Source organism: Ascaphus truei, chromosome 12, assembly GCF_040206685.1.
Source record: "Ascaphus truei isolate aAscTru1 chromosome 12, aAscTru1.hap1, whole genome shotgun sequence".
Taxonomy (NCBI): domain Eukaryota; kingdom Metazoa; phylum Chordata; class Amphibia; order Anura; family Ascaphidae; genus Ascaphus; species Ascaphus truei.
In genome coordinates this window covers 41,598,003-41,614,750 of record NC_134494.1, presented here as the reverse complement: position 1 = coordinate 41,614,750, position 16,748 = coordinate 41,598,003, and the positions used below count along the sequence as shown (strand labels likewise).

At 48.0% G+C, this 16,748-nt stretch overlaps 1 protein-coding gene across 1 annotated transcript in view; it reads left to right on the top strand.

Moving 5' to 3' along the window:
- Positions 1-1,359: 1,359 nt before the first annotated feature.
- Positions 1,360-16,748, top strand: part of LOC142464192 (transmembrane protein 263-like) — an 87,487-nt gene continuing 72,098 nt past the window's right edge. Inside the window, exons 1-2 of the mRNA XM_075567542.1 lie at positions 1,360-1,498; positions 3,132-3,219. Coding sequence (XP_075423657.1) covers positions 1,493-1,498; positions 3,132-3,219 — 94 coding nt within the window. The 5' untranslated portion in view covers positions 1,360-1,492. The remainder of the gene's footprint in view (positions 1,499-3,131; positions 3,220-16,748) is intronic.

Here is a 16,748-nt window from a genome sequence, read left to right as displayed (position 1 = left end):
TAAAAGATAAGCCCAAAACACCTCACAGAAGGAGAAACAACTCTGGGAGGAGATCCCCACTAAGGGCTGTTCTATAGTGTGTGCGGCCGTGCGCGCGCGTCTGTGCGAATGCGCGTGAACGTGCCGCACGCTTTTTGTGTGTATGCTGTGAGCGAGTGAGGTACTGAATGTATGTAGGTGTATGTATGTGTATATGTGTGTGTGTGTGTTAAATAAGTTTTGAAATAAATAAATAGTTTAATAAATTGTTTACTAACATTGTACATACACACACACACATTTCAGCGGCGGCAGCAGCGCAAATTCTTTATTTTCTTCATCTTCCCCCCTGTCGACCGGTTCCACGCACACTGCCGTGCGCGTGCGTGTTAATTATTTGGGAAGGTGACGAAGAGAGTTTTAACAAATTTTTAGCCCTTTTAAATAACAAGGATTTAAACTTAAGATTCACCCTCACCATTATTCAGTGCTAATACAGCACTGAAAACTAGATCACAGTCACTGTCAGTACTGTTTTATTTTAACACCCATTATTTTATATTCGTTGATGACATTAAAGATATTTTTAGATTAATTCACCTAACAATTAGTGATAGAGTGCTCTGATACTATGTCATCTGTTTCTGTTTGTGTACATACTATAAAGAATTACAAGACTTTCTGGCAATTAAGTACTTTATCTACCATTCCATGTATAATAATTATGCATGGTCCGATATCTGAATTTTAGGAGGGTGGTCCCACTAAAATTGATACTGTTTTGCTGCTAAGTGGAGGATGGTGAGTGACGTGATAGTCTAGCTTAGGGGTAGCCAGCTTCAGTCCTCAAGGGCAACCAACAGGTCAGGTTTTCAGGATATCCCTGCATCAGCACAGGTGAGCCACTGATTAGCCACCTGGGCTGAAGCAGGGATATACGGAAAACCTGACCTGTTGGTGGTCCCTGAGGGCTGGAGTTGGTTACCCCTAAATTAGTCGTTATATGGACAACCAGATTCGGGTCATTAAGAGTCTGCGGGTTGTATAAAAGGGTGGTATAAACGGATTTACCCTGTGCATCATTACCCTCCCACCTCTCCCCCCCCCCCCCATTTTGATTAAACATATTTAGTGTATTTTATGCTGTTAAAGGTTTTTGTTTATGCAGTATGTGTCTGGGATATATATATATACCCGTGGTCAGTTGCACATTGTGATGCTATTACGGTATTATAACTACAGCATCTGTATTTCCCATGAAAGATAAGCGCTATCCAAGGTTCTGAGCGGGGAAAACCCATCCATTGCCACACACAAGATGGCCGCCGCCTCCAGTGTTGCCATGGAGTCAGGTGTCACGGTCATTACGTCACTTCCCCCCTCCCCAGAGCCTGTGTTGACAGAGTGCTGGCCGTGCTTTGGATGAGTGTGTCAGGCAGGGTCCCTGTCCCATAGAGAGGGGGATCCAGGCCCCAGTTATACTGCCTGCACCCAGCACACACAGGCAGCAGCAATGAAGGTAAGACAGCCATCCCTTATACTGCTCAGGGAGCTAGGGTGATGTGATCTGATATATACATGTCTGCAGACATTATGTGATATATATATATATATATATATATATACACACACACACACAGTGTATATATATATATATATATATATATATATATATATATATATATATTACACACACACACACAGATGTATAAAGGCATAGTGTATATGTGTGTGTCAAAATATAGGATATATATATTCCATATGTATGTATATAATATACATTATAAATTGTATTTATATATTAGTGTGTGTGTGTGTGTATAGAGATATATATATATATATATATATATACCCCCACACATACACACTAATATATAAATACAATTTATAATGTATATTATAAAACAAATATATAATCACTGCGCTTCTCCATGTAAAGAGCATGCAGCTAGTGAAGAAACTGGCCATACAAAAGTGCAAAACAGAAAGTGAATCCCTGCGCTTCTCCCTTTGGGATAGCAATCAATGGGGAATATAAATAAATGTATGGTGTAAATACCTATAAGAAAAAAGGAGACTTTTGGTATACATCCTTTGATCAAATAATGCCAAGCCTGCTAACCACGTCAAGGTAAGTCTCTTTAGCAGGTCCCTACGCTAAATGCATACTAGTGTTATGTGAAATAAGCCCAGAAGGGGTTAAAATATCAAACATATGCTTATATAACCTTGTGCAATTAAAAACTGGTATATACCAGTACTGATACTCACATTTATATTCCCCATTGATTGCTATCCCTTTGGGAGAAGCGCAGGGATTCACTTAATGTATATTATATACATACATATGGAATATATATATATATAAATATATATATATTACATACATACACCTCTATGGAGTTCATTATATGATCTTCACACACCTATTGCTGATCTCAAGCATTTAGGTGGACGCCACCTGGCGGATTTGATATGCGCAAGCCTGCGCCATTCGCTATTTGCAGACGCAAACTTTGATGCACTCGTTGTACTATTGCTCCGAGACGCTCCTCTCTTAACTGCACCGATAAGCCAGGCACCAAACCTCTGCATCCAATGTTCTATATTTAAAGCGGCAGCGCACAGCGCTCGCGTTTCTGAACCCCGAGTAGGTTTTGTTCACCGGGCAGGAATACTTGCCTGGTGGACACAATGTGGCCACCTGGAGCCTGGACTCACTTCCACGTGTGACTCCTCCCTGTGACTTGCTAATTACATTATTGGCATCACTGTAGCATTTCTTTCCAGTTGTGTGTCCTGCGGTATATCCAACGGGAAGCAGAATACGCCTCAGTCACTGCTCTTTGCGAAGATTTGCGTTCGGTCACTAGTAATGTTTCTTTCCATAAAAATATTTAAAAAAATCGCAATTGGGTTTCCCAGTGGGACTGAAACTTAAGGAGCCGCTGAAATAATCCTAATAAAGGTTCACGGGAATGTGACTTTTATAACTTGGGAGTAGTGAGGCTGATATTTTTCATTTGCAAAGGAAGCAAATGTAAAGGCCGGAAGTTGTTGTGAAGCTGAGTGCTTTGTGGTTGCCAGGTGCTCTGTTCTTCTCCACCAGGCCTTTATCTGCCAGTCATGATCCTCTTGTGTTCTTCCCGCAGGGACCCAGCGTAGAGACAGTGGGGGAGGACATTGCGGCTACTGACACAGACGAAATCCCAGGACACTTGGGAGAGGAGCCTCCTGCAGGTAGGGACACAGTGACCCTCCTGTCCCACGTAGTGCCATCCCAGTGGCAGAAAGAGATCTGCAACGCATTACAATGCCGGCTCCGCAAGCTAAGGAACGGGTAACATCGCAGTGTGTGCCTTACACTGTGCAGCACTGCCACCGAGCCACATGTGTGTCCTTACTCTGTGGCTCGGCGGCAGTGCTGCAGTGCGTGTCCGTACGCTGTGGCTCACCGGCAGTGCTGCGAAGTGCGTGTCCTTATTCTGTAGCTCACCGGCAGTGCGTGTCCTTACTCTGTGGCTCACCGGCAGTGCTGCGAAGTGCGTGTCCTTATTCTGTGGCTCACCGGCAGTGAGTGTCCTTACTCTGTGGCTCACCACGCAGTGCTGCGCAGTGGGTGTCCTTATTCTGTAGCGCACTGGAAGTGCTGTGCAGTGCGTGTTCTTATTCTGGGACTCGCCAGCAGTGCGTGTCCTTACTCTGTACAAGGACAATGTGTGTGTGTGTGTGTGTGTCTCTCTAAATCATGTAGGCATTGTGCTTTCCAGAGACTGTTGCATAAAATCTGCTCAACCAGGCCAGATTGGAAAGTCCAAACAGCACCGTTTCCAGTCTGTAACTGTGAGCAGATCTAGCTACTTCAGAACAGGGTGAGACAACTGTACTCCCAGCATTAGGCGGTGTATTTACACTCTAACCATGCGTGGTAGAACCTGTATTACTTGTATGTACTGTATAGAACGAGTACTTCAAGGAACATATTCAAAGCCAAAGGGGAAGCAGCTGTGCTGTGTATTGGGAGCGTACGTATCCAGTTACATAGATATTCACAGTGTGTGTGTAATATATATATATATATATAATGGAAATATTACAGTATGCTCATTTGCATGTCTTAGACAGGTCTGCAAGCCCGCCTTTCACCATTATCAGCCAGCACTTACACTGCAGCAAGGGATTCTGGGAAATGACATGCAAATGAGCACACAGTGCCACCTTTTGCTTCAAAACTATATATATATATATATAACAATAAAAAGAAAAGCGTATACTTGAGTGCTGAGTTGGGACACTTTTCTTTTTCTTTTCATTGTTATATTACTTCTAGTCCCTAGCACCGTTAGTGGTTATTATATTACTAACTTAAGTACTCATTATTTGCTTAGTCTGTTGCAGGCAGTTTGTCTTGTTGTAATATACTATATATAGATATATATATTGATGCCCACACCACGTTGCAGTCTCTTAGTTACAATTTAAGGCAGGAAACGCTGTATTTCTTATATGGGGTTTATTTACAGACAAATGAAAAAGGTGTACCTCGCTCTAACTCCAAATGTGTCTACTGTGTGCTGCCAGGGAAATGATAGATGGAACGTGTCAAAGGGGCACGATCCACACAAAGACTCCCTTTACAAGGCGCCCCACAGACCAAATGTTTATGATATAATGTTTGGTCTTACCAGGGTTGTACACTAACAATTAAAATAACCTTTATTGATATTCTTATAATAAAATTGATTTATTCTTCAATAACATCTAGATGTATAATAGATGTTAGTCTAAAAGTAGTGAGTTAAGTGAGTCACATCTACAGACAAGTGTGTATCTTTGTAGTTCTGATGTTGGATATCCCCTACAACGAACTGGGGTTAAGAGGACATAGATTCGTAGCGATCTTATCAACCTGTATATAACATACACATCATTGGTAGTCCTATGATCTCATGGGAGAGAGTGAGTAATCAGTCTTCATGATCTCCAGTATAGGGTAAGGTTAGCTATATCAGCTTTGGGCCAGAGGTTTTGAGATACAACAGTATATGTTCCCACACCTTAGTACAAAACCTGTGCATTCATATGTGATATAAGCATATCTTGATATGGATATATTAGTGTCCAAAGTACAACTAAAGGATTGACCACCGCTGTATAGCCAAGTGGTTATATACCTTGGTCCTTATGCATAGTTCAGTGTTTCCTTATGCATAGCTCAGTGTTTCCAATGCCCTGCTTATGAGCTGTATACACATTTGGATTACCCTTATACCATGTAAGTTTTTATTTCCAATAACAAGTCTGAGCTGGGGGCTCCTGCCACGGTATGTAATGTGCTACTGGGTATAGATCACATTACATGACAGGACCCATATACACAGGTAAGTATTATATACTAAGAGTGTGCTGCGGTGCCTGTCTTCACTGTTAAACGCAAACCATGTGTTGCTCTTGCAGCATCATAGTGGCGTCTATGCTGCCGAGCAGGCCCTCATAAGAACTACTCGATATGTCTGTCAACGTGATCAAATAGATATAGCTAGAACTCGCTACCACAAACTGAATTAGAGTTTAAAATCAGCCGGGTAACCCTTTATTTACAGGGTTTATTTACAGGGATTAAATCATGGTCATGATAACAGGCCCACCATCCCTTTAAGTCAAACAAATTATAAAATAAAATACATATTCCCATTAGGGAAAATAACTCAACCATGCGTCAGCCCTTTCTAACCACAGCTGGACAACTGTACTGGTTCCCAGCTTAAACCGTGCCCTGGCATATGCAACAATGTACACAGTCTCTGCACACAACAATAAAGTGTTTTGCTTATCTGTGGTACATTGGAGCTGACGTCCTCGCTTCAGCACGTTCTCATCAGCAGAATCCGCGACCACCGTCCAGTGGTTCTAAGGGCGGTGCCAGCCTTCCTTCTTTAGCTGGGGAGCAATTTCTATCTGTCGGTGGCCCTTGAGGACTGGAGTTGATCACCCCTGCTCTATTCATTGGACACAAACAATAACAGGTTGTGTGGCACCGCTGTTTGAAACCTCCCTTACATTATGTACCAGGTGTGAGGGCTGTGTTTTTTTTTTGTTATACAAAATGCTATTTTTGGATGAGACTGTTTCAGTATCTGCCGTCTGGGTGCCACATGGTGTCATGCAGTTGCATCATTTGCATTCATTGCTGCTGTACCTTTTTATTGAATTCTGCAGATAACGGCACCTCTCTATATTTACTCTGGTATCAAGATGAAGCAGTTTTGCTTCTTCATGTGTTGCAAGAATTGTGGTCATTTGCACCAGCTGTAAATGGATACAATTTGTTGATTTAAATCTGACGCTAATCCATAGGAAAAATAGGGGGCTCTTCTCAATACAGGATATTTATATTACAGTGATAAGTGAACATATTAATTATATTCGATCTCTCAGTAGTCGACCTACAAATAATCTCTACCTTCATATATAGTGATCGAGCAAAACAATACATGTGATTGGGATCAAAGTGTAGAAGATGTGACTTTTTGAATTCATTTGTGATGCGGGATTATTAGTGAATATACATTTTAATCAACTTAAAAACCGCTGCTCTTAAGGCCCAAGAGAAACGACCTAGTCGTTCTCTACCACAAATCTTCTCACAAAGATGGGGCGAGCAGGTTTTCCAGCTCAGATATTTAGTTCACCTAGCCCTCTCCCGCCTTAAACCTTTCTCACTGACTGCCCCACACCTCTGGAATTCCCTTCCTGTCAATACCCTCTCTAGCACCCTCCCTATCCACCGTTAAGAGCCACCTTAAGACACACTTGCTTAAAGAAGCATATGAGTAGCTCCGTGGCTGATACTTTACACTTCATACATAAAGCCTGGCCCCCTGCAGACGCACTTACCAGAATTCCCTCCTACTGTCTCTGTACATTCTACCTACCAATTAGACTGTAAGCTCCTCGGAGCAGGGACACCTCTTCCTTAATGTTACTTTTATGTCTGAAGCACTTATTCCCATGACCTGTTATTTATATAATTTGTTATTTATATGATTTGCTACTGTGAAGCGCTAAGTACATTAATGGTGCTATATAAATACATACAATTAAAAAAAATATATATATATATATACTGCTGCGACACACTTTATTCGAGCAAATACCCAGTATGTACCTGGCAGATACCTGGAATGCGCCGCTCCTCACCTCTGACAATTCCGTTGCGTTTGCCTTCCCAGCCACGGTTCATGCTTGGCTGACGGGCGGCTGATCTGTTAAATGATAATGATTAGGATTTAATAGGCTGCAATGCTTCGCGTGTCTACCAGATGGCATAAATTCATGAATTGTAATGCAGTATATATATATATACTGTGCAGTATTGCAGCCAGCGGGAATAAAATGCTTCAATCCCTGCCTGGAAAATAACGCAATGCACTCGGGCAGAAAACAGTCACAAACCTCAATACACCCGAGTATACCCGAATTCGTGGGACTAGCCGAGCTCGAATAAAGTGTGTCGCCAGTGTGTATATATATATATATATATATATATATATATATATATATATATATATATATATACAGTATTCGACAAACCTATACATTTGCTCACCCCGAGCGAGTGGATTTAACCCCCGGGCGAGTAAAAATTTTTGTGTGGCGAGTAGATTTTTTGGTGATTTATCAACCACTGTGTGTGTGTGTGTGTGTGTGTGTGTGTGTGTGTGTATATATATATATATATATATATATATATATATATATATATATATATATATATATATATAATATCTCCAAAATTATCACTTGTGAGCACATTCAAATATCTTAGCCAGTTAAACCACTCACAGACATGCTTCAACCTTGATGGGTCTCATCAGTGTGAGGTTGGTTGTACTGGCTTTGCAATTTTCAAGGCAGGGTAGGTTTACCAAATATATATATGTGTGTGTGTGTGTATTATATATATATCAAAAATGAATAGACAATACTGTTCCGTGACTAACAAAATGCTTTTATTTGTGCGAGCTTTCGAGATACACTGATCTCTTCTTCCGGCGATGTTACAATGAATAAAGCAAGAGAGGTTTTTACTTAAAAAAAGTGCATCTTATAATTTATCTGTGACTCAAGCCTATCCCTCCCTCCTGTGCAGTATAAAGCACCCACAGTGTATACAGCGCTTTACAAAAGGTGTGTGTGGAGTGGGAGTGTATACCAATGGTGTGGGTAGGTGTAGAAATGTAAGAGAGTGTTGCATTGCTATTACTGTAGATACTATGTGGCCCCTATTGGTATATAGGGATAGAATTACATTGTACATATGTGAAAGAAACTCTTTCCCTGCCAATATATATATATGTGTGTTCAACAAATCACCCAAAAATCTACTCGCCCAACCAAAAAATCTACTCGCCCAACCAAAAAATCTACTCGCCACCTAGTCCCGCCCCCAACCCCGCCCCCAACCACGCTTTAAAATAAAATATATAAATAAAATACATTTAATAAATTCCTAGTCAGAACAACATTCGTTTTTGACAAATGTATTTATTACATTATACTACAATTAGTCCTTGTTACGTGCGCGCGCGTGTGTGTGTGTATGTGTAAGTGTGTAAATGTCGGATCTAGAAATAAAAGCCACAGGTGAATGACTAGTTTCCTGAACCCCTTAACCAGTGTCTGGACGCCCCCGCGTCACAATATCTAAAGCAGTAATCCCGCCTGGGATCTTACCTGATCCGCAGTCCCTCAATGTCCAGGTACCTCATTCCCGCAATGTTATAAGTTGGAGGGGATGTGTTCCCTACCTGTCTTCTGGGTTAGGGGGGGTTCCGATGTCTTCTGTGTGAAGCTTGAGTCAGATCTGGAAGAAAGCAGTATAAGTTATTTTGGTGTAGTATAGGACAGTTAAGATATATAGGGTAAATAAGATATCCAGATACAGTGAGGAGGAGAGGGAGAGAGGGGGAGAGAGAGAGAGGGGGAGAGAGAGAGAGAGGGGGAGAGAGAGAGAGAGGGGGAGAGAGAGAGAGAGGGGGAGAGAGAGAGAGAGGGGGAGAGAGAGAGAGAGGGGGAGAGAGAGAGAGAGGGGGAGAGAGAGAGACGGGAGAGAGTTTGCTAAGGTGGGTTTGAGGTGCTGAGCCATATACTATGTCTCCATAGTCAATAATTGGCATTAGCATCTGCTGTGCGATACGTTTTCTGACCAGGAGACTTAGGGAGGATTTGTTCCTGTAAAGTACCCCTAGTTTGGCATAGGTCTTGGTTGTCAGGGTATCAATGTGCATCCCGAATGTTAAGTGGGAGTCAAACCATAAGCCCAGGTATTTAAAACTAGTGACAGGGGTTAGGGTGGTGTTAGCGTTGATTCTAATCTGGAGCTCAGTCGCTGGAAGCTTTAAAAATTTAGTCTTAGTCCCAAACACCATTATTACAGTCTTGTCAGTGTTTAAAAACAGTTTGTTTTGGGAAATCCAGTTTTCGAGTCTGAAAAAGTCAGACTGAAGTATGTGTTGAAGGTTAGAGAGGATATGGCTGTGTGCATATAGGATTGTGTCATCTGCATACATGTGTAATGAGGCTTCCTGACAATCTGTGGGAAGATCATTGAAGAACACTGAGAAGAGTAGGGGCCCCAGAACAGAGCCTTGTGGGACGCCACAGGTGATATCCAGGGGGTTAGAGTTAGAGCCTGAGATGGACACATGTTAGGATCTTCCTGATAGGTAGGACTGAAACCAGTTTAAAGCATGTTTCCATATTCCAGAGCTCTAGAGTTTGTTAAGCAGGATAGCATGATCAACAGTATCAAAAGCCTTTGCAAAATCTAGGAATACTGCACCAGTGAGTTGACCCCGTTCCATTCCACACTGGATTTCATTGCAAACTTTTAGCAGGGTAGTTACGGTGGAGTGTTTGGGCCGAAAGCCAGATTGGAATTGGCTAGGGAAATTTGTCTTGTTATAGTAATCGCTTAATTGGGAGTGGACACATTTTTCCATGACTTTGGATAGGATTGGGAGAAGAGAGATTGGTCTGTAGTTTGAGACAGTGTTTTTGTCCCCACTTTTGAAGATTGGGACAACTCTGGCAGCTTCCCAGGTCTTAGGGATATGGCCTGCAGACAGGATAGAGTTTACTATCGAAGCAATTGGTTTGGCAATTGCTGGGGCACCAAGTCTTAGGAACCTAGATTGTAGTAAGTCTGGTCCACATTGGCTGCTTAGTTTTAATTTGAGAAGCGCTTGTGTAATCTCCTCTTTGGATACTGGGCCAAATTGAACATTGTGGGCAATTTTGGGAGGGGGTGGCGCTATAGGGGTACTCTCAGGATGAGATTCAGGTTTGTGGTTTGGGTTGTGTTTCGCTAATAAGTTAGTAGCACACCCCACAAAGTAATCATTGAATGCATTTGCAATGTCGGTGGGGTTTGTCAGAGTAATATCGCCCTTAGTGATATTACTTGGCTGCTGATGGTTAGAAGGCTGGAATATGTTGTTGATAACCTTCCAGAAGTTAGCTGGGTTTGATGTGTTCTGGAGGAGATTGTCAGAGTAATATTGTGCTTTTGCATGCCTTGTTTGCCTTGTGCACATGTTCCGCAGGCATCTGTAGTGATTGAGATCCTTGGTAGTGCCAGTTATTTTGTGGCTTTTCCACAAGGCATCCCTGAACTGGTAGAGTGCTATAAGGTCAGGTGTAACCCATGGAAGATGGGCACCCCGTACCCTTATTCTGCGTAGTGGAGCATGGGTATCACAGAGTTGTAAGAACTCGGATTGGAAATAGTCTAGCGCAGAATCAGGGTCAGGAATTAAAACGATTCTGTGCCAAGGCAGTTGGTAAGGTCATCCAGAAACTGTTGTGGGTTAACGTTTCTAAATGTTCTAGTGAGGAGAACTTTAGGGCTTGATTGGGGCGGTTTAATTTTCCTTACACAGTACACTATTGCATGGTCACTGAAAATGTCAGGAAGGATGCCAGAAGATTGGATTCTGTTGGGATTTGAGGAGAGAATCCAGTCAAGCAAGGAATGGTTGTGCGATTTCAGGTTTGTTCGTGTGGGTTGGGAAATGAGTTGCGATAGGTTAAGTGACTTGAGTTGTATCTGGATTTTGTGGTTTTTAGGGTCAAGCCAATTGAAGTTGAAATCCCCAAGAACTAGCAGCTCACTCTTCTCATTCAGAGAGGAAATGGAGCCAAGAAACTGGGTGATATCAGTCAGAGATTGTAGAGGGGCTTTAGGGGGGCGGTAGATGCCAGCAATCAGGACGGGCTTAGAGAAGGGGAGGCAGATTCTGCTAACTAGGATTTCAAAAGAGGTTGGTCTTGGGGGGCAATGTAACAGTGTAAATTGTAAGGTGTCTGCAATATAAAATAACACCCCTCCTCCTCTCTTTGACCTATCTCTCCTAAAAATGGAGTATCCCTGAATGGCAATATGTGCATCAGGAGTTTTAGGGGTTAGCCATGTATGTATGTATATATACAGTGTTCGACAATTGTATACATTTACTCGCCCGGGGCGGGTGGATTTAACCCCCGGGCGTGTAAATATTGGCCCAAGCAGCACACGTGTTTTTTTTTTAAAATTCCCCCGTTCGTGCTGAAATTTCCCTGCTCGCGCTAAAAAAAAAAAAAAAACTCCCCTACCTGACTCCTGATTGGCGAGCGCTCCCAGGCTTTGTGGGCGCGCGGCCAGGCTCTATATGAGCCCACCCCCAACGAGCGGCCATTCTGCCTGGAGATCTGTTGGAGGGTAAGTACTCTCCATGCTGCGGCCCCTCTGCTCCTTCCCTGCGATCCCCCTGGTCCCCACATGGCTCCCTACTCCCCACCGCGGCAGCTCTCCTGTCCCCTGCTCCTGTCCCCTTCCCCTCCTCCTGTCCCCTCCTCCTGTCCCCTGCTCCTGTCCCCTGCTCCTGTCCCCTGTCCCCTCCTCCTGCTCCCTTCCCCTCCTCCTGCTCCTGTCCCCTTCCCCTCCTCCTGTCCCCTTCCCCTCGATCCACCGATCGATGTCCGGGGCGGGAGGTCCCCGCTGCTGCAGCCCGGTTGGCTTGCGGGGGGGGGGGGGGCTCGGCCCTCACCACATGCCTCCCATGCGCCCCCTACCTTCATGATGGCGCAGCCGCCGCATGAGGTGGGGGGATGTCGGCCTGGCCCCCCCCCCCCCCCACGAGCTTCATGCCGCCGCGGGCTGGGGGGGAAGAAGCAGCCTGCAGCTTGGCCGTGCACTGTGACATGCCGGCGAGGGGAGCAGGGCAGTGGCGGCCACGGCGGGGCTGACTGTCACCTGGGGCATTTTTTGTTTTTATGTAGCCCAATAAATTAGTTTTTAACCCCTTTTGCTGGTGAGTTCTTACCTTATTTTCTCTGGAGCGGATGGACCACGAATCCTTTACCTTCTCTGTCACCTGGGGCGCCCAGTGGGGGACACCTCGCCACGTGCCTCCCACCCACCCTGCTGATTGGGGGGGGGATGTCGGCCTGCCCCCCACACGAGCGGGAGATGGGCGCGGGTGGGTGGGGGAGGAGCGTGGTGCTGGTCGCTGCTTTTCCTCCCCTGTGTGTGTGTGAGAGAATGCGTATGTGTGTGTGTGTGGGAGAATGTGTGTGTGTGTGTGAATGAATGAATGTATGTGTGTATGGGAGTATGTGTATGTGTGTGCCCCCCCCCCAGTCAGTCACCCCCCCCAGTCAGTAACCCCCCCCCAGTCAGTAACCCCCCCCCACAGTCAGTCACCCCCCAGTCAGTAACCCCCCCCCCCCCCAGTCAGTCACCCCCCCCCCCTGTCAGTCACCCCCCAGTCAGTGTCAGTCACTTCCCACCCCAGGTCAGTGTCAGTCACCCCCCCACCCCCAGTCAGTGTCAGTAACCCCCCACCCCCAGTCAGTGTCAGTCACCACCCACCCCCAGTCAGTGTCAGTTACCCCCCCCACCCCCAGTCAGTGTCAGTCACCCCCCCCCACCCTCAGTCAGTGTCAGTCACCCCCCCCACCCCCCAGTCAGTGTCAGTCACCCCCCCACCCCAGTCAGTGTCAGTCACCCCCCACCCCCAGTCAGTGTCAGTCACCCCCCCACCCCCAGTCAGTGTCAGTCACCCCCCCACCCCCAGTCAGTGTCAGTCACCCCCCCACCCCCAGTCAGTCTCAGTCACCCCCCCACCCCCAGTCAGTGTCAGTCACCCCCCCACCCCCAGTCAGTGTCAGTCACTCACCCACCCAGTCACCCCTGCCCCACCCAGCCACTCACCCAGCAAACCACTCACCCAGCCAGTCACTCACCCAGCCTCTCTCTCTCTGTGTATCACCCACCCTCTGTGTGTGTCACCCACCGTTTCTCTCCTCTGTCTCCCCACACTCTCTCTCTCTCCCCCCCACACACTCTCTCCCCCCCCACACACTCTCTCTCTCTCTCCCCCACACTCTCTCTCTCCCCACACTCTCTCACTCCCCCCACACTCTCACCTCCCCACACTCTCTCTCTCTCCCCCCCACACTCTCTCTCTCTCTCCCCCCACACTCTCTCTCTCTCTCCCCCCCACACTCTCTCTCTCTCTCCCCCCACACTCACTCTCTCTCCCCCCCACACTCTCTCTCTCTCTCTCCCCCCCCACACTCTCTCTCTCTCCCCCCCCACACTCTCTCTCTCTCTCCCCCACACTCTCTCTCTCTCTCTCTCCCCCACACTCTCTCTCCCCCACACTCTCTCTCCCTCTCTCCCCCACACTCTCTCCCCCACTCTCTCTCTCCCTCTCTCCCCCACACTCTCTCTCTCTCTCCCCCACACTCTCTCTCTCTCTCCCCCCCACACTCTCTCTCTCTCTCTCTCTCCCCCACACTCTCTCTCTCTCTCTCTCTCCCCCACACTCTCTCTCTCTCTCCCCCCCACACACTCTCTCTCTCCCCCACACTCTCTCTCTCCCCCCCACACTCTCTCTCTCCCCCACACTCTCTCTCCCTCTCTCCCCCACACTCTCTCTCCCTCTCTCCCCCACACTCTCTCTCCCTCTCTCCCCCACACTCTCTCTCCCTCTCTCCCCCACACTCTCTCTCCCTCTCTCCCCCACACTCTCTCTCCCTCTCTCCCCCACACTCTCTCTCCCTCTCTCCCCCACACGCTCTCTCCCTCTCTCCCCCACACGCTCTCTCCCTCTCTCCCCCACACTCTCTCTCCCTCTCTCCCCCACACTCTCTCTCCCTCTCTCCCCCCACACTCTCTCTCCCTCTCTCCCCCACACTCTCTCTCCCTCTCTCCCCCACACTCTCTCTCCCTCTCTCCCCCACACTCTCTCTCCCTCTCTCCCCCACACTCTCTCTCCCTCTCTCCCCCACACTCTCTCTCCTCTCTCCCCCACACTCTCTCCCCCACTCTCTCTCTCTCCCCCCCACACTCTCTCTTCCCCCACACTCTCCCTCCCTCTCTCCCCCACACTCTCTCTCCCTCTCTCCCCCACACTCTCTCTCCCTCTCTCCCCCACACTCTCTCTCCCTCTCTCCCCCACACACTCTCTCCCTCTCTCCCCCCACACACTCTCTCTCTCTCCCCCCCCCACACTCTCTCTCTCTCTCCCCCCTACACTCTCTCTCTCTCCCCCCCACACTCTCTCTCTCTCCCCCCACACTCTCTCTCTCTCCCCCCCACACTCTCTCTCCCTCCCCCCCACACTCTCTCTCTCTCCCCCCCACACTCTCTCTCTCCCCCACACTCTCTCTCCCCCACACTCTCTCTCTCTCCCCCCCACACTCTCTCTCTCTCTCCCCCCCCACACACTCTCTCTCTCTCCCCCCCACACTCTCTCTCTCTCCCCCCCCCACACTCTCTCTCTCCCCCCCACACTCTCTCTCTCTCTCTCCCCACACTCTCTCTCCCCCACACTCTCTCTCCCTCTCTCCCCCACACTCTCTCTCCCTCTCTCCCCCACACTCTCTCTCTCTCTCTCTCTCTCTCTCTCTCTCTCTCTCCCCCACACTCTCTCTCTCTCTCCCCCCCACACTCTCTCTCTCTCTCTCCCCACACTCTCTCTCTCTCTCTCCCCCCACACACTCTCTCTCTCCCCCACACTCTCTCTCTCCCCCCCCCACACTCTCTCTCTCCCCCCCCACACTCTCTCTCCCTCTCTCCCCCACACTCTCTCTCCCTCTCTCCCCACACTCTCTCTCCCTCTCTCCCCCACACTCTCTCTCCCTCTCTCCCCCACACTCTCTCTCCCTCTCTCCCCCACACTCTCTCTCTCCTCTCTCCCCCACACTCTCTCTCCCTCTCCCCCACACTCTCTCTCCCTCTCTCCCCCACACTCTCTCTCCCTCTCTCCCCCACACTCTCTCTCCCTCTCTCCCCCACACTCTCTCTCCCTCTCTCCCCCACACTCTCTCTCCCTCTCCTCCCCCACACTCTCTCTCCCTCTCTCCTCCCCCACACTCTCTCTCCCCCACACTCTCTCTCCCTCTCTCCCCCACACTCTCTCTCCCTCTCTCCCCCACACTCTCTCTCCCTCTCTCCCCCACACTCTCTCTCCCTCTCTCCCCCACACTCTCTCCCTCTCTCCCCCACACTCTCTCTCCCTCTCTCCCCCACACTCTCTCTCCCTCTCTCCCCACACTCTCTCTCCCTCTCTCCCCCACACTCTCTCTCCCTCTCTCCCCCACACTCTCTCTCCCTCTCTCCCCACACTCTCTCTCCCTCTCTCCCCACACTCTCTCCCCCACTCTCTCTCTCCCCCCCCCCACACTCTCTCTTTCCCCACACTCTCTCTCCTCTCTCCCCCACACTCTCTCCTCCCTCTCTCCCCCACACTCTCTCTCCCTCTCTCCCCCACACTCTCTCTCCCCCACACACTCTCTCTCTCTCTCCCCCCCACTCTCTCTCTCTCTCCCCCCCCACACTCTCTCTCTCCCCCCCACACTCTCTCTCTCCCCCCACACTCTCTCTCTCCCCCCCACACTCTCTCTCTCCCCCCCACACTCTCTCTCTCTCCCCCACACTCTCTCTCTCTCCCCCCCACACTCTCTCTCCTCTCTCCCCTCTCTCTCTCTCTCCCCCACACTCTCTCTCTCCCCCACACACTCTCTCTCTCTCCCCCACACTCTCTCTCTCTCTCTCCACACTCTCTCTCCCCCACACTCTCTCTCTCTCTCTCTCTCTCTCTCTCTCCCCACACTCTCTCTCTCTGTCACTCACACTCTGGATCTGGAGCTCTTATTTACCCTATATATCTTAACTGCCCTATACTACACCGAAATCTTAACTACCCTATACTGCTTTCTTCCAGATCTGGCTCAAGCTTCACACGGAAGACATCGGAACCCCCCCCCCCCCCCCCTAACCCAGAAGACAGGTAGGGAACACCTCCCCAATGTATAACATTGCGGGAATGAGGGTACCTGGACATTGAGGGACTGCGGATCAGGTAAGATCCCAGGTGGGATTGCTGCTTTAGATATTGTGAAGTGGGGGCATCCAGACACTGGTTAAGGGGTTCAGGAAACTAGTCCTTCACATCTGGCTTTTAATTCTAGATCCGACATTTACACACACACATGTAACAAGGACTAACTGTAGTATAATGTAATACAATAAATACATTTGTCAAAAACGAATGTTGTTCTGACTAGGAATTTATTAAATGTATTTTATTATATATTTTATTTTAAAGCGGGGTTGGGGCGGGACTAGGGGTGGGGGCGGGCTTGGGGGCGGGACTAGGTGGCGAGTAGATTTTTTGGTTGGGCGAGTAGATTTTTGGGTGATTTGTCGAACACTGTAT